The 25,163-nt window shown below is 38.6% G+C and overlaps 1 protein-coding gene across 4 annotated transcripts in view; it reads left to right on the top strand.

Moving 5' to 3' along the window:
- Positions 1 to 25,163, top strand: part of P4HA1 (prolyl 4-hydroxylase subunit alpha 1) — a 98,858-nt gene that overhangs the window by 11,713 nt on the left and 61,982 nt on the right. For 3 of the 4 annotated variants that reach the window (XM_074232807.1, XM_074232806.1, XM_074232808.1), the window contains exon 1: positions 19,845 to 19,952. The exons of the other annotated variant lie outside the window; for it this stretch is intronic. In XM_074232807.1, the coding sequence (XP_074088908.1) occupies positions 19,934 to 19,952 (19 nt within the window). In that variant the 5' untranslated portion in view covers positions 19,845 to 19,933. Of the gene's footprint in view, positions 1 to 19,844; positions 19,953 to 25,163 lie in introns of those variants that run through there. 4 annotated transcript variants of the gene reach the window in all.

Below are 25,163 nucleotides of genomic sequence, written 5' to 3'. Positions count from 1 at the left end.
TTCACTCCTATGCTGTCACTTGTCACCTCTATCAACCAATCAAATGTTTCCAAAAAAACCATTTATCAAATGCCTACAATGTTCTTGGCAATATGATGAATCTAACAGTTCTTATTTTCAAGAAACTGTTGGTCTAGCGATGGGGACAATAAAGGTACATGCATTTCTATTAAAGCTTAAAAACTGCACTAAGACTTTTGGGACACTGTATAAATGTATATTGAGTAACTGTCAAGATAATTAATAATAAGTAGTTAAATATAAAATAGCTTGGTTCTCAAATTCTTAATCCAGCCTCAATTGAGGCTCACTTTGCTGAGCTCTCTTATCAACCCATCAAATAAAACATATTTAATTCTCAACACATTATCTTGGCTCCTAAACTTGCCCCTTTCCTAACTTGTTTGTTTGTTTGTTTGTGTACTACATCCTATCATGGGATGCAAGATCTCAAAGTCACCCTCTAGTCTTCTTTCTCCCTAATGTCCTATGTCCAAGAAGCTGCTTAGTCCTGCAGAGTCTACCTTCAGAATATTTCTTGCATCTGTCCTTTTTTTTACTCATTAGAGCCACTAATTCAGGTTCCAATCACCTCTTATTTAATATTTTAATTGTCTCCTACCTTCTCTCACTGTATCCAGTCTCTCCTCCCCATCTTCGTGATCCTCTGTGAGGTTTTCTAGGCAAAGATGCTAAAGTAGTTTGTATTTCCTTCTCCAACTCATTTTAAAGATGAGAAAGCTGAGGCAAACTGGGTTAAGTAACTTTTGTGTAGCTTGTTAAATAATCTTTATAATGCATATATCTGAGATTGTGTCATTCTTTTGTACAGTAGTATAAACTCTGCCTAGCATTTTTAGGCATTTCATAATATGACCTCAGTCTATCTTCCCTGTCTTAGTTCACACTCTCCATTTTCAATTCTTTATGTTTCAGTAAAGCTGAAATTATGTTACTCAATCTTCCCTATCTGTCCAAACTGTGTGTGTGTGTGTGTGTGTGTGTGTAAGTCACTGAGCAAGCATTTCACTTTCACCTCAAAGCTTTCCTGTCCAAGCCACTCATGCAGGATCCATAGTTTCTACAAGTCAGTGGCTTTTGCTTTCTATCTTTCCATCTGTAGCACCCTTCCTTCTAGTGATCTTTTGTTCTCTGCCAAGAAGTTGCCTAGAGATCACCTCCTGCTGAGTGGCCAGCACCGAAACCTAGAAACTCTGGGGTTCCTTGAGTTTAGAAGGCTGCTGCCACAACTAGAAACTACCATTTCTCAAGAGAGCTGTTTGATGACCTCTGCTCACTGAAAGAAACACAAAGCAGCAGGGGCAGCTATTGCCTTCAGATTGGATCTCAGGCTCTCTGGACAAGCATGTGAACTTGCTGCAATATATTAGTGAAGGCCTTTGTTGCTTGAAGGATTCTGTCCACCCAGGAGAGTTCCAACTTTGATGGGAAAAAAGAGAGCTTGAGAAGGTGGTATCATTCCTTTTAAAGACTACTGAATGAGGGGCGGCTAGGTGGTGCAGTGGATAAAGCACCGGCCCTGGAGTCAGGAGTACCTGGGTTCAAATCTGGTCTCAGACACTTAATAATTACCTAGCTGTGTGGCCTTGGGCAAGCCACTTAACCCCATTTGCCTTGCAAAAAAAAATAAAATAAAAAATACTGAATGGGTGGCTCTTCTTGGCTCTGTAGCCAGCCCTCTTTTGCATTTGCTCCCCCATCTCCACCTGCTGTCATAGGGACCAAAGGCTTAAAAGGAGATTATTACATCATCCCCAAGTACAAGGTCAGTGTGTGAGCCAGAACATGTCTTTTGAAGAGGTCATAGAATGGTCCTTGCAGATCACCTGTTACTAACTTGTGAACCATAAAGAGCTTTGTAATGCTAGTTATCATTCAGTAAGTTGAGTGGGGCAGTGAGTGGATAAAGCACAGGGCCTGGAGTTAGGAAGACATTTTCCTGAGTTTATATCCAACCTTAGACACTCACTAGCTGTGTGACCCTGGACAAATTACTAAGCCTATTTGCCTCAGTTTCCTCATCTTTAAAATGAGTAGAAGGAAAGGACAAACCACTTCAGCATCTTTGCCAAGAAAATACCAAATGGGATCATGAAGAGCTGTCCATGTCTGAAACAACTCAATAATAATAATAATAACGACAACAACAGTTACTATTCATTCTTCTTGTGCTATGCTAAGTTGTCTTTGGAGCTTTAATTAGATGAGGAGACATAGAAAACCAACATAACATCTCTAAACAGCTACTGATTACGAAAAATGGAAAAAAATAAAGATGTTGATTGATTATCATCATTTCCTCCAGGAGCTTAGTGAATAGAGAATTGCCACAATCAGGAAACTCTTTTTAAAAACACAGAAACTTTCTTAGGCTGAGAAAACTTGAGTAGCTCATCAGGTTACGGTCATAGGTAACATCAGTGCAAACTCATTTGCAAAACATTGTGGAGGAGTGGGTGGCTAGATGGCACAGTGGATAGAGCACCCACCCTGGAGTCAGGAATACCTGAGTTCAAATCTGACCTCGGACACTTAATAATGACTTAGCTGTGTGGCCTTGGGCAAGTCACTTAATCCCACTGCCTTGCAAAAACCTAAAAAACCCCAACAACATCAAAACATTATGGAGGGGGGCGGCTAGGTGGCGCAGTGGACAAAGCACCAGCCCTGGAGTCAGGAGTACCTGGGTTCAAATCCGGTCTCAGACATTTAATAATTAATTACCTAGCTGTGTGGCCATGGGCAAGCCACTTAACCCCATTTGCCTTGCAAAAATCTAAAAAAAAAAACCAAACAAAAAAACAAAAAAAAACATTATGGAGGAGGATATTGGTAGACATAAGCCTCAGCAAACAATGAAAATCAACAGAAAGAATAGGAAACCTGCAGAAAGATGATAATGAATCCCCAATTAACCAGATTTACCCAGAGACCTAGAGGATATTAAGAGAATAAGAGGTGAAAAAATGGAACAGATTTTCCAGTGATACCAGTCTTATTAGCAATGATAATGGAACTAACTGAATTCTACCACCTATGTACTGAAGGTGCTATTTCAGTTAAGTACAAAGGACATTGAAAAAGAGGAAGTTAGAGTAGCTGGTTTAGATTAAGTACAAAAAGAAGAAATCTAGCATGGAGCCAGGATAATTTTGCATATTCAGAGGTTAACTTTCAGTATATCTTTTCTTTTAAAATTTATTTAAGGATGGGGCACAGTGGATAGAGTACCAGCCTTGGAGTCAGGAGTACCTGAGTTCAAATCTGGCCTCAGACACTTAATAATTACCTAACTATATGGCCTAGGGCAAGCCACTTAACCCCATTGCCTTAGAAATAAAAAAATTTATTTAAGGCAATGGGATTAAGTGACTTGCCCAAGGTCACACAACTAGGTAATTATTACATATCTGAGGTCACATTTGAACTCAGGTCCTCCTGACTCCAGGGTCAGTGCTCTATCCACTGCACCATCTAGCTCTCCCAACTTTCAGAGCCCTTAAAGAAGGGAGGGAAAAATGTCAAATATTTGGAAAAGTAATTATTAAGTGTCTGAGGCCGGATTTGAACTCAGGCACTCCTAACTTCAGGCCAGTGGTCTATCCACCTAGCTGCCCCTGATAGGGGCTATTCTTAATGAAAATATGAGAAGGGGAAAAGCTGGATTCTGAAGATAATTTTCTGCAGTAGACAGAATAGGTAGAGTACTAAGCCCAGAGTCAGGAAAATGAGTTCAGATCTGACCTCAGACATTTACTATCTGCATGACCTGTTTGCCTGAGTTGTTTAATCCCTGTTTGCCTCCTTTTCCTTATAATAATATCTACCTCCCAGAATTGTTGTGAGGCTCCAATAAGATAATTGTAAAGTGACTGGGATATAGTAAGTACTAAATAAAAGGTAGCAATTATTATTATTCACCTGTAAGATCAATGTCACAATTGGTTTAGCAACCACTCAAGAAGAATCAATTAGATGAAGAATGAATATTTTCCAGACTATTTCATTCAGATGGAATTTTTACTCCATCTGAATGAAATAGTTTAGAACATCCATTGAACCATTCTATCAATACTTGTATCTTGGACAGGTACAGCTAGTGGACAATGAGCTGGGCTCACAAATTGATATTACAAAGAGAGTGGCCTGGATTAATGTGTAGTGTTTTCAATGATCCGAAATTACTGCAAAATGTTCTTTTCGACATGATATTGATATTCTTCTAGTGATGTTATATTTCTCTGAATTACTGCACGCCATGATCTCCAAAGAAGCAGAATTGTAAGTGACTTTTGAGGTTTTTATGTACCAAATAGTATTGATCCTCAAAGAATCATTAATCAAAGTCATCTTTAACAAAAGGTATAGGATACAGTTGATGTTAACCTTATTAGATGAGGTGGAGTAGTTAGAAGATGTTAGACTTTTCATCAGAAAAACCAAGGTTCAGATCCTACATGTCTACCAATTTTTGATTTGCATGAACAATTCACTTAACTTCTTTGACATTCAATTTCCTTATTGATATAATGAGTAGGCTGGGCTAAATCAAGGATTCTTAACCTGGGGTCCATAGATTCCAACAGGTCCATGGATAGATTGGGAGTTCACTGATAATCAGTGAACTTGGGTGGGAAAAATTACATATTTACTTCAATATAATTGATTTTCTTTGTAATCTTTTACATTCTATTTTATACATTTAAAAATATTGTACTGAGAAAAAGTCTGTAGACCTTTCTAGATTGCCAAAGGAGCCCAATGCCTTTAGAAAATGTTGAGAACCCCTGGACTAGATGATCTTTGAGGTCCCCTTTGAATCTACATTTATGATCAATAATGACTTGTTTGCAGGAGGGAGCAAAAGAAATATCATCAAAGAAATACATGATTGGAAAAGGAGGTGGGCATCGGAAAATGTGTGACTAGTGTATTAGCCTTGCAGTCAGGAATTCATATCCTGCCCCTGACACTTATTAGCTATGTGACCCTGGGCAAGTCACTTAGATTTTTTTGTATCTTAGTAACCTCCTCTGTAAAAGGAAAGAGAGGGATTCAATGGCCTCTAAAGTCCCTGCCATCTCTGAATTTATGAATTTATGCTCATAGAGCAAGTGCAGAAAAGACAAGTGGGCAACTTAAGTGCTTCACTAGTACTACCACACATTAAAAACAAATAAAACAAAATTTCAGTGAAGGGCCCCAAAACATGGGAGTGGGCCTTCTGCAGAAGATTTATGAGAAAATTTGGATGAGGATCCCAAAGAGTGAGGGATGAACAGGGGCAATTTTCACTGTAGCAAGGAGTATTCACATATAAGGTGGGAGTGTCCATACTGTTGTAATCCAAGACCCAACCTAGTTTTGCAGTGGAAATGGGGCTTTGTCCTTTAGGAGACTCAAAGTGAGCTCCAGACTGCAGAATCCCTGCCTAATCTTCAAATGATAGGATGCAAGAGGAATGATATGCTTAAAAATAGCAAATAGCAAAGAAAAGAAAGAGAACAACCTTTATAGACCTTTAATCCCACAGGTTTCTGGTCCTATTATTTCTGCCACAGTATGACTAGTGACTGTACTATATATGGAAGTACAGGGAATAAAACTAGAAGATGTAGAGCGATGTTACAAGCACAAAGCCATTTGTTTAACTGCTACAATGTAAAGTAATAAAGTATAAGAACCCTCCATAAAATAAGCCTTAAATGCAGAACTTTAGGTGATCTGAACAGAAAACTATGGCCATAAAATGTTAAAGCTATAAACTTCAAAATTAAATTAGCTTTAGCCTGCCTTCCTTCCTCCCTCCCTCCCTCCCTCCCTCCCTCCCTTCCTTCCTTCCTTCCTTCCTTCCTTCCTCCCTCCCTCCCTCCCTCCCTCCCTCCCTCTCTCCCTTCTTCTTTCTTTCATTTCTTTCTTTCTCCCTATCCCACCTAGTCCGGAAGTGCTTTGGCCACTCACAGGTCTGCTCTCATTGCTGATTGGCATGGAAACTTTGACCCAAACCATTTCTAACATTGACCTTTAGCCTCATCCTTAGACATGGATATCCCCATGCTGATGAGGGTACTGGCTTTACTCTACTGGTACTCTACTTCATACAGATATCTAATTGGCTTTATCCTTATTGCATTTTATAACTTCTCACCTCAAGTCATCCACCAACCCCAACTTCCTTAGTAGCAAGGATCATAAGCATGTACCTACCACCTCCTATCAGGTTGTACTTTCCATTTATATTGTTGCATTATATGTGTATATTATTTTCCTATTTCTGCTTATTTTACTTTGCATCAGTACATACATGTCTTGCTATGGAATTTAAATTCTATTAGAGTCCAAAGGCTATAGCTAGAAGACAAAGATAATTGAAAATTTAGAATATAGCAAGGCCATGAATAACTTGCATGCATTAGAGAATTTTTGGTATGGTATAGTTAACTTTGAATTATTCAAGAGGTTATTATTAATAGCTAGTAAGCAACTTTCACTCTTAACTCTTTTTGATGTCTCTCTTCTGGCTATTTTAAAATAAGGCTCATTAGTATTTTCATCAGAACATAAATAGGAAGAAAAATCAAAACAATGAATAAGTTTTACTTCTTAACAATTTTAGTTTAAATGATGTTTTAAGGAGTCATTGACTCTAATTATAGTTAACTTTTGATTATCTGCAAATGGATTAAATTTTCATGCTAAAATTCCTACAAAAATTCCCTCCCTCCCTCCCTTCCTTAATTCTGAGGTTTATAACTTTAACATTTTATGACTGTAACTTTCTGTACAGGTCATCTGGAGCTCTGCCTTTAAGGCTTATTATATGGAGGGTTCTATTGTTTTATTACTTTACATTGTAACAGCAACAAGGTACTGCCACAAAGTCTTCTGGACTCCAGGCCTGGTGTTCTGCCACTGTGCCATTCAACTGCTCTAGATACTTTAAAGAACTAGAAAAATTATGACAAAATTTATTTGGCAAAATAAATGACCTAATATCTCAAGGAAATAATGAAAAATGAAGGGAGTGAAGGGGAATAGAATTTCTATTTCTTAAATTATGCAATTAAACAGTAATTGTCAAAATGATTTGGTACTGATTTAAAGTTTAAAATGTAGATCAGAGGAGCAGACAGAACAAAGAAGAATCAGCAAAAAGAAAACTTTTTTATTTTTTACTGTTTGAAAAGTTTGAAAGAAACATCAATCAAATGGGTTTTTTATTTTAAATATTTTGTTTTTCCCCAATTACATGTAAAACCTTTTTTAACATTTATTTTTTGAGTTCCATTCTTTCAAGCTCCTCCCTCCTCCCTGAGACAATAAGCAATTTGTTATAAGTTCTACAATTGTAAACATATAAAACTTATTTACATATTAATCATATTCTGAAAGAAAATACAGACAAAAATAACTCACCACAAAAAAATAAAGTGAAAAATACTCTATTTCAATCTGTATTCATTCTCCATCAATTCTTTCTCTAAAGGTAGATAACATTTTTCATAATGGTCCTTTGGAATTGTCTCAAATCATTGTATTGCTAAGAATAACTAAGTCATTTACAGTTGATCATCATACAATATCACTGTTTCTGTATACAATGTTCTTCTGGTTCTGTTCACTTTGTATCAGTTCATAAAAGTCTTTCTAGTTTTTTTAAATCATCTTGCTCATCTTTTTTTATTATGCTATGACTACCTTGTCAGTGGAGATGCCCCAGGCTGTGCCCAACCTGTAACACCCACTACTTATATGTCATTTTTGGTGCATAAGAGCAAGGCAAATCAACCAATGAGATTTAGTGTTTTGCCATGCCTCTTTTGCGTATTTGGGTATCATATCCTATAAAAATAAGGCACTGGAAGAAAGAGTTAGCTCATACTGTGAAGATCTGAGGTCCACTTCCTTAGGACCATGACTTTTTTTTTAGGGTTGTTTTTTTTTTTGCAAGGCAATGGGGTTAAGTGGCTTGCCCAAGGCCACACTGCTAGGTAATTATTAAGTGTCTGAGTCCAGATTTGAACTCAGGTATTCCTGACTCCAGGGCCTGTGCTCTATCCACTGTGCCACCTAGCTTCCCCAACCATGAACTCTTTAATAAAATACCATTATCTTGGAACTCTGCTTGAGTTTCTTTTATTATAGATTGGACATTTTAATTCCCACAGTTTCAAATTATTTTCAGAATGGTTGAATCGGTTCATAAGTTCACCAACAATATATTAGTGTCCAATTTTTCCACATTCCCTTCAACATTTATCACTTTCTTTTTTGTCATATTAGCCAATATAGTATGAATTGTCATAATTTGCATTTCTCTAATCAATAGTGATATAAAACTTTTTTTTTCAAAAGACTGCATAACTTTAATTTCTTCATATGAAAACTGGCTATTCATATCCTTTGCCCATTTATCAATTGGGGGAAAAAATAGAACTTAATAACAACTGAACTCAATGTTCTATAAACTTCAGAAAACAAATTCAGAAAAACCTTGATATTTCACAAGAACTTGTAAGGCAACTTGAAAATAGTGTGAAAGAAATAGATTTAAACAACTTGTACCAGATACTACAACATACATGATCTCAATTTTAGGCCACATCATTTTTAAAAAAAGAAGAAAATTTGATCAAGTACCTTTCAAAATCTTGAAAGGTGTAGAAAGTATATATAAGAATATAAGGTGAATATTAGAAAATAAGATGTATAAAAGAATACAAAAGAGAAAAATAGATAATTTTGATGACAAGAAATTTGTAGAAACAAAATAGTTTTATATAGGATAAAAAGGGAAGATGTTAATTGAGGGAGAAATCCTTTGCCTCCAATTCCTTGATAAGGGTTTGTAATCCAAGTCATATATGGTTCTAATGTAATGAAGACAACAAACATTCCCCAATGGATAAGGCTATGACCAGGCAGTTCTTGAAAGGAGAATTTCAAACTGTTTAGTTTGAAAGATTGCTTCAAAATGACTAAAAATAAGAGTGCAAATCAAAATAACCCTCACAACCAGCAATTTATCAAAGATGACAAAATATGCAGTCATTGTGGGAAACATTGTGGAAGAGAGGCCCACTGAATACATTGCTGCTAAAGCCATGAACTGAAAGAAACTTAGAATTATGTGTACAATTATGTGAAAAATATGCTATATATCTATGTACAGACACACACACACACACACACACACACACACACACACACACACACACACATACCCCTCTACCTTAAGAAGTTCAGAGACAGAAAGAAAGGTCCTTTATGCAGCAAAATATTCAAAGTCCATTATTAGGGGAATGGCTAAACAAATTGTGGATAAGGGGATGGAATTTAATATTACTTACTATACCAATAAACAAAGGAATATGAGTGATTTGAAGAATCCTGGGAAGAGTTTTACAGTTCTAACCAGGAAAACAATATGCAACATGATTACAACATTATAAATGAAAAGGACAAAAAATCTGACACCTGCCTAATTATGATGACCAAACTTGGCTCCAAAGAAAAGATTAGAAAAGATACCTACCTCATTTATTTACAGATTGATTAAATGCAACACGATTACAACATTGTAAATGAAAAGGACAAAAAAACCTGACACCTGTCTAATTATGATGACCAGACTTGGCTTCCAAAGAAAAGATTAGAAAACATACCTACCTCATTCATTTACAGAAGTTGGGGAAACCGTATAGTGTGTTAGGTTTATCATATAAGCTTTCTGAAAAGCATTTATTATTTTATATTGAATCCTCTATTATGGTGAATGCAGTAATATTTTTACATTTACATTTACATTCTTTCCTCATTTAGTATTTGAGTGTAAAATTTTTAAAAATTCATTTAAAAAAAGAAGTCAAAGAGTATGTGTGTGGAACATCATATATGCTGTCAGACTTGATTAATATGTTGATAAATTTCTTGAATGAATTATTTTCCTCTTTTGTTGTTTTCCTTCTTTCAAGGACTATCTCACTGGATTTAGAGAAGGGGAAAGATCTAAATGTAAAAACTAAAGCTATGAAAAAATAGAAAAAATTAGTGAGAAAGTGGGAAAAATGACCTCTAAGGTTACCTTCAACTCTGTTTATATGATTTATTCTGGTGTAGTAGACTGAAAAGAAAGGTGAAAGACTCCTTCCTAGAAGGTGGGTTGATGATAAGAAATAATTGAAATGTATTTTTTTATTTAGAGGCTGATAATTTTTGATATATTGATGCTTCTTGATTTTTCATGCTTTTCCAAAATAGTTTAATGATTATTTTTAAGTGCTGAATGATTGATAAAACATTGATTAAGTTCTTATTATGTACAAAGATAAGTGTGAGGCAAAATAGTCCTTGTTCTCATGGAATTCATGTTCTAATAAGGGAAGACAACATATTATAGGAGATTTTAGCTTCAAGATTGGATGGAAGGGTCAAGAGCTCTGTAGGGTGTAGCAAAAGGGAGATGGCACTACTTTTCTTTAATGTCATTTTCTCCTTTTTTTCCCCTCTGGGGTAATTTACTTCATTACTTGTATCTTTCTTGGTTGCTATATTTATTGTCTTTCTGGATATTTCATTGTAGGAATTCTTCCAAGTATCTCTCTCTCTCTCTCTCTCTCTCTCTCTCTCTCTCTCTCTCTCTCTGTTTCTCTGTCACACACACACACACACACACACACACACACACACACACAAAGACACATATACACACACACACCCCTTTACCCCTTTATTTTTGCATTGGGTTTTCAGAATATATCATTTGAGTTACATGTGTGCTCCTTTGTTCCCACCTGCTATTCCTTTCTGCAGTTTCTGATGGGTACTAGCCTTTCTCCTGGTCCCCTGAAGAATTTGTTGTCATTAGAATCATTAAATTTAATCCCTATCGGAGCTTTTAGGATAGGGTTATTTTTTTGATTGGCATTTTGTTTTCTAGGTGTAGAAGTTCTGGTCAATTTTCTTTTACTATTTCTTAATTATGGTGTTTGGTTTTTTAAATTATTGGGTTCTTCTGAGAGACCTATAATCTTTAAGTTGTTTCTATGCTTCCTGTCTTTGAGATCAATATGTTTTGCTTGAATAGAGATGACGTATTCCTTTTAACATTAATGATTTTGGTTCTTTTCTTCCAGATTGTCCTTCACATCAGTTGCTCAATCCTTCCAAAGATGGTAGGGAAGGGGGCACTGGTGAAGCTTTCAAATTAGAGATTAACCTTTTGGCTGTCAGTTCATCAAGTTGTTATCTTTTCATTGATCTTGGTGTCTTAGACCATGGAAGAGAGGGAACAATTATTTAATAATAGTTATTTTATTTTGGAGAATTTTGAGGGGTGTAGGGATCAGAAAAAATGTCTAATTTGCTAACTTATTGGTCACATGACATAGAACTTTTTAATGCCATTTTCACTGGAAAAACTATTCATTAAAAAAAAAAGAACCACTTGACTGTGCCATGTTGGTGACAAGATCTTTCTTTTGAGAATCTTTAGTATCTCTGGCTACTGAAGTAGTAGGGGCTGAAGCTCTTGTAAAGTCACTTGCTAGATGGCCTGGATATAAGAGTTGTTTGTTGACTGATGACTGCAGGAAGTGGAAGCAGGCCTTCTGATCTGTAGGTCATCCAGGGGTCTTGGTCTTACCTATGAATGATAGCAGTTGGTTGTTGTTTCTTATTGTCATTGGTGGAGATGCAAGGAAATGCTTCCATCTCTCTAGAGATTGCTTCCTTTAGGGATGGCACAAGAGCCAGGCTGAAATCAGGTTGGTGGTAAGAGGGGTGGGGGAAAGGAACTGTTATTTCTGGGATCTTGGGGGTCCTGAGTTATTACTTACATTGTTTTGAGGGGTGGTAATGATGATGGTTTGACCCATCTAGTATGTGACAACCTCTTCTCTTTCCCTTGGTTACTTACTTAGTATATATTAGTGCTTACTGATACTTTAAGAGGCTAGGTGATTTGTAAATAATATGCAAGTTAAGAAAAAATTAAAAATTTGTAGCTTTTTGGGGCAGATAGATAGCGCTGTGGCTAGAGCACAATACTGGAGTTTAAATCCGGCCTCAGGTACTTAATACTTAGCATTGTGGACTTGTAGCCTTGGACAAGTCACTTAACTTCATTGCCTTGACAAAAAAAGGGGGGGGCTAGTTTAGGGGGTAGTTTTTCTCTTGGGATGAGGTACATAAGCCAATGAGAGTAGAACTTGGGGGAATTTCCTCAACATTGCATTTGTGGGGAAATCCTGTCAGTGTCCCAGGATAAAATTCTGGCTGTCTAGGTTCTAGTTACAGCCGTGTCTGGATGTCTTTGGCAACAAAGGCATTTTAGTAGAGATAACAAGTAAGTTTAATTTAATGATAATGACATCCTTTAGACCTTTTTAAGACATTTACAAAAAAGGTTTTAGAAGTAATTTTCCTGTCCTGGAAACCACATTATATGAACAGATATATCAAAGGTTTCTACACAAACAAGTGTTCTTTAATTATTAATACCATTTATGAAGCTGATTATCTAGACTGCGATAAGTGGTTGGATGGACAACCATTAGAGATAATATATCAGTACATTTTTTTGGACAGACACAGCAAATGGATTATGAACTTGGCTAAGAATTAAACAAAAAAGGGGGGAGATGGCTGAATTGCATCTGGGAAATTGTGAAATGCTTTTCATGACCCCAAGCTTTTTCCTGAAGCAAAGGGTCATATTTTAAAACCAGTATTCTTCCAGTGATCTTTAACTCGAAACCATGAAGCATGGAATATTGCAGTCTGTTGAAAAATTCATTTGTAGGGTCACCAAAAGGGCAATGGAGAGAATTTGGATAGACATAGACCAGGACTTCCAATCAGTGGATTATACACTTGATATAGCATAAAAGATCAAAGAGGTGTTTCATGAAAGAGGAGGTGAGGACATAGAGAGAGAGCAAGTGACAAAAGAGACAACAGCTTATATGCTCCACCACATCTAAAGTAATGTCTAGTCATATAGGGGACAATCTACAGAGTTTAGTGCATTGCATAGACCCTTTAAGGAGGATTTATAAATTGTGGATAAGACTCATAAAGGATGAGAAGTAAGTGGCACATAAGAGCTCACTACAGCTTGTTAATTGGTTGATTTACTGAAGGTGTAGATAGGATGAATTCTATATAGTTGTCAAGAAAACTGATATTATCGACCTTCAATAAGAATTTATTAGCTCCAGGGTGGTTAGGTGGCACAATGGATAGAGCACTGGCCCTGGAGTCAGGAGTGTCTGGCCTCAGACACTTAATAATTACCTAGCTGTGTGGCCTTGGGCAAGCCACTTAACCCCACTGCCTTGCAGAAAAAAACACCCCTAAAAGAAGAATTTATTAGCTCCCTATTATAGTGTATATGTCTGTGCATATATATAAATATAATAAATACATAAAATATACTACAGTATATATGTACACATTCATATATTTTCTATAGCACATATACTTGTGATTGTGTGTACTTACATATATATGTGTATCTAAAGGTATACCTACATATAAAATCATTGTTCTATGTAGTAGGGACATGAAGGGAAGGGAATATGCATTTATTATTAGTAACAATAATAACTAATATTTATGTAGTATTTACTATCCACTAGACATTGTACTAAGTGTTTTATAATTATTAACTCATTTGATCCTTAAATAATGCTGTTAGACAGGGGCTATTCATTTAACAGTTAAGGAAATGGAGGCAGACAGGGATTAAATGCCTGGTCCAGATTCATGCAAACATTAAGTGTCTGAAGCTGGATTTGAACTCAGGTCTTCTTGACTCTCTACTTTATCAACTACTAGTCTAACAGGAAGCCAAAAAAACCTGCCCTTTAGCTCAAGTCCTTTCTCTTTTTGAGGGGGGGAAGGGGTATAACGTGTATAATATAAAGAGAATAGGAATAAGTAAAACAGTTAGCTGATGCAGATGGAACTGGAGTCAGGAAAACAGATTCAAATCTAGTCTCCGACACTTACTAGCTGGATGACCTTGGACAAGTCACTTAACTTCATCTTGTTTCAGTTTCCTCATCTGTAAAACAGAGGTAACAACAGCATCTACCTCCCAGGTAAAACACTTTGTAAACTTTAAAGCACTACATAAATGCTTGCTATTATTATTAAGCTTAACAGATAGATGGAAGCAACCAAGCAAGGTGCCATCAATTATTGTTTGATGTTTCACCTCATTTTAGGCTCTGCTTTAAAAGGGTATCACTAATCACTGACCCAGATTAAGTAGGTAAACATCACAGTTTTTTTTCCTCTAAAGTAACAAACTAAGGTTATCATTATTACTCACTCCCATTTTCCTGATTGCTCCACAAAACTAGCTAAATTATAGCTAGGACTCAAACTCACTAAGCTAGACTAAAGAGGACTCAAAAAGTAACCTTGGAAATGTATTCTTAGCTTCAGCTACTTTTGCTGGAGGAAGAGTTGGTTTGATCTACCAAATAATACACTAACATAAGAAATGACCCATTCTCAACTCCACATTCCTCTGGAAATGGATTGAGGAAGCTGAAGCGTGAGTTGCTAAGGTTATTGGCTGTCAGATCAGAAAATCAGGGACCAGGAGTCCCCTGTAAGAAGGAGTCTGCAAAAGGATTTTGTTTCTTAGGAACAAAGGCTTCCAACAAGGTTAACTTCTTCTCTTTGAACAATGGTCAATCCTCACAAAGCCTTATTCCACATGTTTTTTTAAATTCTGTTGTTTTCTAGGAATGCAAAGCCTTTCCTAATTGCCTTTCTCCTAGCTGTTAGGGATCTCTCCCTTGTGAAATCACTATTTCTTTTTATACATATTTGCATACTCCTGGGTTCCAAATGAATAAGAATTCCTTCAGGGCAAAGGTCTTAGTATTTTCAGGGTCTAGTGTAGTCAGTAGTCAATGAGCATTTATTAAACACCAACTGTATGCTAGGCTAATGATGGGGAATAAAGACAAAAACAGTCCCTGACCTAAAGGAGTTCACATTTCTAATGTGAACTTTACAAATATCTCATTTTGTGGGGTTTGGATTGGACTTAGCTCATTTTTCTACTTCATAGTTTTGGGAGCATTTTAATGTATTAGTTATTTGCATTTCTACATTTTAAAGTTAGCAAAGTACTTTGCTCTCAACAACTCTGCTGTTTGACCTCCATTAAATAAATGAGAACTTTGAGGCTTTAAAGACTTTAGTAACTTCCTTGTTCATGATTATGCTATGTAGTTAACTGTCTGAGGAGGAATTTAAACCTAGGTTTAGAGTTTAGACTAGCAACACTGATATGTGGGACAAACACTCCAAAAAGCATCTTGGACAAGCAGGATGAGAGGTAGTCCAATTTTGTTTTGTTTGTTTGTTTGTTTTTTTGATTGTTTGGGGGGGGGACCATAAGATGCCACCTAGAAGTTTTCTATTTTTACTAATTATTCTTGTTAATTTGGGCATAGATCAACTGTTTTACCTGCTGGAACATATGTCAACACTTTCTCTGATTCTGGGGTAAGGCCCTGATTGTTTTGCTGTGATTCCAGTTCTGGTTTCTCCCGACTACAAATCTGGCTGTTCAATCTGTTATTATTTCACTTTATCCTCATAACTTAATGAGGTGGGTCAAATAGGTATTAGTAATACTTTTTGGCTGCTGAAAAAAATTTAGGCATAGAGGGCTTAAATTATTTGCTCAGTGTCACACCTAGTTATCAGAGAGACTGGGAAAAGCATAAGCCTTTGATTCCTCAGTCAGCACTTTTGCCTTGACTTTGAGCCAAGAGACAGGAAGGCAAAATACCCTATTCTCCATACAGAACACACCATAATTATTCAACTGAACACACTAGGGATTTCTTCAACTCTCTTCTTAACCAAATAAAGCTTGTGTTTCTGGCATTTTTACTTGGCTGTCTGTGCCCTTGGAAAGCCGATTTGGGTGGAAGAATGCCTGGCCTGACAAGGCTTTGCTTCAAACACCCAAATTGGGTGTTCTTTATTTACAAACAGGAGCATTTTTCTGAAATGTAGCTGATGGTTTTTATTAGAATGCTATATTTTTAAGCCTATCCTATACTTGGATAGCTGGCTGTTGAAGATTTTTCAGAACAATTTTTATATTTCTTGAAAATATTGATTGGAGATTTTTATAGCCAATACATAGCATTTTAAATATTCAAAGAGTAAGAGATGGCCTAATGAAGAAAGACTGGATGTGGGAAGAATAAAAGGCTATTATGTTTCTTTAAATATATATTGCTTCCTTTTCATTAATACCTCACTAGCTCTTAAATCAATTTGGACTATATTAGACTTTCTCTCCACCAGTGCAGATTCTTTACTACTCTTTTCATTCTGTGGAGTTCTTGCCTATGTTGCCTTATGGAAGAAAATATTTTATTGGTTTATTAGAAAATTAAGTCTTTTGATATTACAATTTTATTGGTTTATTAGAAAATTAAGTCTTTTGATATTACAATATTACCAGTCTAGACAACTTACTTGCAAAATATTTTTTAAAATGTTTAAAACATTTGCATCATAATTAGGCTCACCTGTTATTCTCTTCTAAAGTCTTTCTTTGGTGTGTCTCATTGTGGTTCAATAGATCATCTGGATCAGAATTGTAAACAGCATCCAGGACAAAACTAGGATTTGTCCCAGGACACTGGTATGGTCTCTTTAGTCTTACTTCCTATTGGATGGGTGACATTTGTCCTTCCTAAACTGACCACTGTCTAGTTACCATGCAGTGACCTGCTTTTCCATTAACCATATTACCATTAGGTAGTAGAGCACTCTGAGCTCTTATTGTTCTGATCAGCCACAGTCCGATACACTGTAATTTCTCTCTAACATGGTGATAATATTTTGATCTTCTTCAGTAATGAAGGACAAGAACTATGTTACCATTGGGATAAGGGATATCTACTCTCTTACTATGCTTGCATTCAAAATTGAACTGTATTCTCCACTGTTCTTTCACTTAACTGAATTTGCTCAAAGGCAAAGATATTAGGGTTCACTCTGGTAGAATGGACAAATGCAAACAATTCTTTCCAACAGCCATGAAGCTGAACCAGTTGCGTTTCAGCGCTTAGATCTTGAAAAGATCTCGAAAATATTAACATTATCCTAGGACCACTGTATCTTGGGACATCACCAATGGTCTCCTGCCACTGGACTTCAGAGATTCTGGAAGAGAAAGTGAAACTGAAGATTTTGGGCAATTCTTTTTCACTTAAATCCAGTTCATTCTCAAGTCTTCACTCATCCACTATTTTACTTCAACATCATGTCATTTGGTCCTCTTAGAAAACTAAGGATGAACAACACCAAGACTTAAAAGTTTAGAGGCCTAGACTAGCAACAGACTGCTTTTTTTTTTCCCATTGGAGACCATCACCTCCAAAAGGTTGGCCACTAGAAAATGTCATAGCAACTAAATGTGAAGATGTATAAGGTTTGTGATTGGTAGTGATGGTGGGAGCTCTCAGGCACTGAACTAAAGGGTCCTGGGTGTACGTGGATATAAGTTTCAATAATACTTATTCAGTCAATGGCAGCTCTTTTCTTACACTGTTGTTTCCTTCCTGCCTCTGGGAATCTATTCAGGTATATTCTTGTCAAGTTAACAGAAGACATAAATGAACAGAATGTGATTGAGTTGGACCCTGGCAGAGGACTTTTTCATAAAACAATCCCCAATCCTGGCTCTGAATTCAGATAGATATTAAGAGATAAATGACTCATTTACCAATTTACTTAATCAACCTAGATTAAGCCTGAACAAGGCTGGAATTGAGGAAGCAAAACCAAAAATGAAACGGTTCTTGAGGACAACCTCCAGGACCTTGTATTTGACTGGGGGAATGAGGAGAACAACATTTTCACAGATAATCATTAACAAGATTGATTGAGAAGTAAAATCAAGATAACTTGAGAAGGGAGTGGCAGTCCTGGAAGATTTTCTATAGAAAGTGGTGGCCTCTTTCTATAGAGCTAGAAAGAGGGAGGGGGAAATCTTAGAGACTTGTCCAATTCTCTCACAGTATGAACCTGACAAAGCTGAGGACTAAAGTAGTTAAATGACTTGTTCAAGTTCACACAATTATATAGAAAATCTGCTGATGTGTGAGATAATGGAAAAAGCCCTACTTAGGGGTGACTAGGTGGCACAGTGGATAGAGCACTGGCTCTGGAGTCAGGAGGACCTGAGTTCAAATTCGACCTCCCACACTTAATAATTACCTAGCTGTGTGGCCTTGGCCAAGCCACTTAACCTCATTACCTTGTAAAAATAAAAAAAAGCCCTACTTCTATAGTTGGAGGTACTGGGTTCAAATGTCCCCTCTGGCACTTAACATAGGTTTGGTCTTTGGCTAATCACTTTAGTTCCCTAAGGGCAGCTAGATGGCACAGTAGATAATGCACTGGTCTTGAAATCAGGAGGACTGGAGTTGAATCCAGCCTCAGACGCTTGACATCTATTTACTTGCAGTGTGACCTTGGGCAAGTCACTTAAACCTGATTTCCTCGAATCCAGGGCCATCTCCAGTTATCGTGATTCATTTTTGGCCACTGGATCCAGATGACTCTGGAGGAGAAAGTGAGACTGGTGATTTAGCACAGCCCCCCCTCCTCTCAAATCCAATTCATGCGCTTGTCATGGCATCACCTCCCCTGTGCCGAGGTCTTCTTCCAGACCGAAGGACAAACATCACCAAGTTCCCTAGGATTGTAGCTGTTCCTATGCCAACAACTTCACATTTACAATACTACACAAGATAGGAATAAACATTTTAATTAAGCATCTATTACAAATATTGTGTTATCTGATCCTCGCAACAAACCTGGGAAGTAGAAGCTGTTACTATTCTCCCCGTTTTATCGTTGTATTCTTATTAGTTATTTCTGATTCTTAGTGACTCCATTTGGGATTTTCTTGGAGAGGGTTGACATTTCCTTTTCCAGCTCATTTTACCGATGGGGAAACTGAGGCAAAGAGGGTTAAGTAACTGCTAAAGGTCACACGGCCAGTATCGGATTTCCAGCCTAGCAATCTATCCCTTGCTGCCTGAGGATGGCAGCGGTACTTACTCAGGGTCTCCCAACCAGGGAATGAAACAAGTTTAATAATAATAACAATAATAATAATAATAATAAATGATGATGGTGGTGGTGACAAAAGCCAGCATTTTGGAACCACTCACTAGCGCCACGCCCTAAGCGCTTTACAATCATTATCACATTTGATCCTCGCAACAATCCTGGGAAGCAGGAGTTAATTTTGTCCCCATTTTACAGTTGGAGAAACTGAGGCAGGCTTTCCCGGAGGACTGGAGCGGGGGCGGGCAGAGGGACCCCCAGTCTTGGCCCTCTGCCTCCCTTTGCCCTGACTTTCCAGCTTTAACTCCGGAGGGCGCTGAAATTGGAATCAAAGGCGGGGCGGGGCGTGGCCAGCCCAGAGCGCAGCCTCCCCGCGGCGCACGCGCACTTGCCTCCCCACGAGGGCGCCGCCCCGCCCACCTCCCAAGGCGCCTCGGACTCTCCTCCCACTCGCTTCGGCCCGCTGCCGGGGGCGGGGTCGGCCTGGCACGGCGCCTGCGCACCAAGTTGCTGGTGTGATCTCGCTCACGTAGAGCGGGTCCGGGCTGGAAGCGGGAGTACGAGGCCCCGCCCCCGGGCCGGCGGGCGGGGCGGGCCGGGGGCGGGGCCTGGCGGGGCGGGGCGGGGCCAGCGGGCGCGCGGCCCGCGGCTATAAAAGGCGGCTCGGGCTCCCTCTGCCGCCCAGTGCAGCGGCGGCGCCGAGCGGAGGGAACCCCCTGGTTGGCGGGCGGAGCGGGGTGTGCGCCAGAGCTGGGGGCGGGCGGACGGCGGCCACCCCAACCCTATGCCCACTGCCTCCCCAGGTGAGCGGCGCCCCGCGGGCAGCGGAGCCGGGGCCTGGCCGCAGCCCCGCGCCCCCTCCTCTCCGACGCCGCCGGGCCGGGGGCGGGATGCGCGCCTTGGAGTGGGGGGCGGGAGGGGGCGCCCCGGGGCCGCCTGGTTCCCCCTCCTCCTCCCCGGCTTGGACTTTTCCTTCTCTTCCTCCCCTCCCCCTCACCGCTTGGGCCCGACCCCCCACCCCACTGGAGGAGCGGAGCCCCCCAAATTCTTAAGGGACCTGGACCCACCTTCTGGAATTTTCTTGCTGGGGGCTGGGCTTTGGCAGCCCCCCCTGCCCCCGGGGCCCCTCCTTACCTGTCCCCCGCTTCCTGGGAGTCTCCTGCCCCCGCGGGGCTGGGCGGGGGTTCCTGGGCGAGGAGCTGATGGAGGGAGGCCGGCCCCGAAGTTGTGCTTCGCCCTGTGTCCCCCCGGCCCGGCCCGGCCCAGAGCTGGAAGCCCGGCCCCGGCCCCGGCCCCCGGCGCTCCGAAGTAGAAGCGCCCAGAAAAGTCCTCTCGTGCCGCCGGGGCAAATCTCAGCGGCGAGCCCAGGGCCGGCCGGGCCAGCGCAGAGGAAGCGGCCCCCGCTGACACCCGCTAGCCCGAGGAAACCCTCCTTTTAGATGTCCTCCCGAAGCGAGGTAGTGCGGAGAAAGTTCTCGTGCTTGCTTCGGCCAGGATTGAGTGTATCGTCACAGGTCCAGTCCAGTCTTGGTTTGGAATGGTCCCCAAGGTGCCTAAAATGCTGTCGGAAAAGGAGTCTGTTCATGTGAGATCCTATTAAAAAAAGTGAATAATGCACTTTTGGGGAGTAGGTGCCTGCAGCAATTCCTATTTCAAAGAAATCTGGTAAAAAATGCAATTAAAAAACACTTGAGTATGTTTCGGCTAAACTTGAGAATTGTGTGAGCATTCTAAGTTTATACTCTCCATATATATATATATGTAAGGAATGGATTGTGAAATGGAGAGTCTACTCTCGGAATTGTTGGAGGAAGCCCAAGATCGTCCGCTTTAACTTAACTGTTTGTAGCTCCAGAGCTCTGTTTCTTGGAGGAGGAATGAGTGGGGGGATGGGGAAATACGTGGCAGCAACATTCTTTCGGCAACCTTTTTTTGCTCACTTCACAGGAGAAAAATCACTTCGTTCTCTTTCATTTATATATATAGGATTTGAATGAGTGCTCTTAAGTTAGTTGGTTAAAAAGACCTTTCACAAGACAGGGATGGTAGTAGTTAATATTTTTTGGAGGGATTTTCTAACTGACTTTTTAAAGACAAAATGGGATTTTTTAAAAAAAGTAATTTATAATATACTTGGTTATTCAAAAATAAGGAAAGTTTTGAATTAGTACTTTAATTTTTTTGTCTAGAATCAATGTCTCTTATGAGCTTTGGCTTTGTAGGCTTTATATATTTATTAAATTAAATCAATTAATTATTTAATTTATTTTGGGCCTATTTTTGTGTCTTTAAATAGGAATTTCATATTTTAAGATGAATTAAGATTGATCTGTTTGGGAAATGCAGATTGCAAACTTTTAAAAGAATATGATCAATTTGGGTTTTGCTAAAACATGTACAGAATTCTATGTGCTTTGTATTCTGAAGGCATTATAAATCACTGAAGTCAAATGTCTGCTATGAATTTGAGATTGGAAACAGATACTTTTTTAATTGTACAGACTTCATCCAATTGACTTTTTGAAGTGAGTTGAATCCTTGAAGAACTAAAAGCCAAGACATAAATATTAAATATAAACTACTATTTATAGTAACAAGAGGATTATTGCAATGAATAGTCTGTTATAGAATCTGAGAGGGGAAAATATGAAAATCCAAAATTTTGAATTACTAAAAAAAAATATTGAGAAAATCAAAGCAGAAAAATGTTATTTCATTCAGAAGAAATAAGAATGCCAACTTATCCCGGATATTTGTAATATCAACAATCTTTAAAATTCATTAAAAAAAGTTGAAATATAAGGACAGCCTGAGAGCAGTACCCTGCTATGCAGAACCTATCATAGGAGAATTAAATTAAATTCCTGTTATTTCATTTCCGTCCTGTGACCTAAGCTAGAGATGCTTAAGCTATGATGCTTAAGCATTTGTTAAATGCTTTCTATGTGTCAGACAATGTGCTAATAAATTCTTGGGAAAAAAGAAAGGCAAAACTAGTTCCTACTCTCAGGAACTCACATTTTAAGAGGCAACATGCAAACACCTATTCATATACACGATAGGGTAGACAGTTGGAAGGTAATTTCATTGGGAAGAAACTAATATCAAGGGGGTTACAAAAAGTTTCTTGCAGGTGGCTGGGTTTTAGTAAACCAAAGAAATAATAAGAGGGCAGAGGTGAAGAGGGTGAGCATTCCAGGTAGGGAGTACAACTAGAACTTAGAAGGAGTTACATTCATTTTCTTAGGTGAGGGACAGCTAGGAGGGCAATGTTATTGGATTGAGTGAATGGAGGGGAGTAAAGTGGGAGAAGACTGGAAAGATAGGAAGATGCTAGGGTTATAAAAGTTTCAAAATCTAAACAGAGCATTTTATATTTGATCCTGAAGGTAATAGGGACTCATTGAAGTTTATTGAGGGGGTAGGATGGAAGGTAAGATGATCATATCTGCTCTTTAAGAAGATTATTTTGGGGGGCAGCTAGGTGGCACATTGGATAGAGCACTGACCCTGAAGTCAGGAGTACCTGAGTTCAAATCCGGCCTCAGACACTTAATAATTACCTAGTTGTGTGGCCTTGGGTAAACCACTTAATCCCATTGCCTTACCAAAAAAAAAATCCTTAAAAAAAAAGATTATTTTGGTAGCTAAATAGAGAATGGAGTTGGAGAGTCTTTAATCTTAACTTTCAAGTATTTGATTTCTATGGAATGACAGTCTCATTTTAATAAAAAAAATAGTTATCCATTTGTATGGAAATATGGTTTATTATTTTGCCTTGGGAGATATAATACTTAGAAAATAGTATTCTTTTGGAATGTACATCAGATAATTTTCCTTTCTTGAAAACTGAGTTGGGTAATTAGCTGTCCAGTACCATAATCTGTTTAGAACATGATGGGAGAATATGAACAGATTTTTTTGAAAAGGATGGAAACTCTGAATTGGAGGAAATCTAAGAGACCATCTAATTCAACCTATATCTAGACAGAAAATCCATCTATTCATTTCCCAAAAAATTGGTCATCTAGATTTTGCTTTCAAGTCCATTAGTGAGTATAAATCCAGTAAATGCAAAAACAGCTTATTCCACTTTTGGATGGTTCTCATGGTTAATAATTCATTATTTTTTTTAGTTCAAACTTAAGTTGCCTCTGAAATCTATTGTTCTTAGTTCTATTCTCTAGCTAACATGATCTCCTTTAGTCTTCACTTCTTCAGACTGTATAGCTTCATTGCCATCAAATATCCAATAGACTTGGACAGATCTCACTTAAGAATTCCTGCTGTAAGTCTTCTTTCTGTTTTCCAGACTAAGTATTCCCAGTTTCTTTAAATGGGTATTATTAACATTTACCAATTCCCTACCCTGTGAGACTTCTTTCTGTAAAAATCCAGTCCAACAAATTTTAAGCACCTGCTATTTGTGGGTACAGTCCAAGGTACAAAGACATGAAAATTATTCTTCCCTCTCCTGAAGTAGCTTACATCCTACTTGAGAGAGAAGGAAGGAAATGTTCACAGGTAGTCAGTTAAGTAGGGAAAAATTCTTATGCTGGAGAAATCAGGAAGAATGTCTTATAGGAAATGACCTTAGAGCTAGACTTCTAGAGTTCCAAGAAACAGAGGGGAAAGCCTGTGCAGAGGCATCATTGTAGGATATGGAATATCATATGTGAGGAACATCATATAGGTCAGTTTGGTTGGAACATAGTGGGTGTAATTGAGATACTCCATGATAATACACACACATGTAATCTGGAAAGAGTTTGGAACTTGGTTGTATAAATATCAGAGAAGTTTGTAGTATATTCTAGAGCCAATAGGAAGTTGTTGAGGTTTCTTGAGTTGGGAAGTGTTAAAGCTAGACCTGTGTTTTAGGAATAGTTGTATGTATTGGAGAGGGGAGAGTATAAATGTAGGGAAATGAGTTAATCTATTGCAGTAGTCCTGGTGAGAAGTGGTAAGAGCTTGAACGGGGTGAATGGCTGAGAAAGAAATGAATGGAAGGGATGTCATCTTGCAGTGGTAGAGTTGATAAGACTTGGCTCTTATTGGGTATAAAAGATGAATGAAGAGCTGAGCATGACTCCTGGATGGTAAAGAATGGTGGTGCCCTCAATAGAAATAGGGATGTTAGGAAGAGAGGGTGTGTGTGTGTGTGTGTGTGTGTGTGTGTGTGTGTGTGTGTGTCTCGGTCATTTTAAATAAAACATAACCTAAGATAACCTTTGGGATGGGCTGAGATGTCTAGCAGCCAGGCAATGACTAGGAGCTGAGGAGAAAAGGGAGGACTGTATAGGTAGATTTGGAAGTTAACTGCATAGGGATGGGCTAGTAGTTGAACCCATGGGAGCTGGTGGGATCATCCAAAGAGTATCTAAAGAAAAGAGGACTCAGTAAAGTGGTAGGATATAGGCACAGAAAAAGGATGGGACATCTATGATGATTCTGAGAAGGAACCAGAGAAGAATCATTCAGACAGGAAAAGAACCAGGAGTCAATGAGAGTGAGTATCAAGAATGGATGGTCAATAGTATCAGTGAGATCCCAAAAGATTGCTGAAAGAATTCATTGGTATTCATTGATTCATTGATAAAGAGATCATTGATGAACTTGGAAGGGGTGTTTAGTCAAATGTTGGGGTCCAAAGAAAATGAGAAGTTAAGTAGGAGTTGGCAAGGTAGAGGCAACAAATATATACAGCTTCTTGTAGGAAGGAAGATAGGACATAGCTTGAGGATATAATAGAATTAAATGAAGGTTTTTAAGGATGAGAGAGATCTGGGCATGTTTTTGGATCTACAGGAGAAACTGATGGAATAAAGAAAAAAATTAGGAAGAGAGAGGAGATAAGGGTCAAGTCCAGTGAAGAGAAGGGGATGTAAGTCAAAGTAAGTACAAGAGTTGACCTTGGCAAGGGGATTTGAGGTGTGAAATTGGGGAGAATTGTGAACTTATAATTAATAGTTTCAGTTTTGTTTTGAGTAAAGTGTCAGTCAAGATCCTTTGTT

This window comes from Macrotis lagotis, chromosome 4, assembly GCF_037893015.1.
Source record: "Macrotis lagotis isolate mMagLag1 chromosome 4, bilby.v1.9.chrom.fasta, whole genome shotgun sequence".
Lineage (NCBI taxonomy): Eukaryota > Metazoa > Chordata > Mammalia > Peramelemorphia > Peramelidae > Macrotis > Macrotis lagotis.
This window is presented reverse-complemented; position numbering and strand designations above follow the sequence as displayed.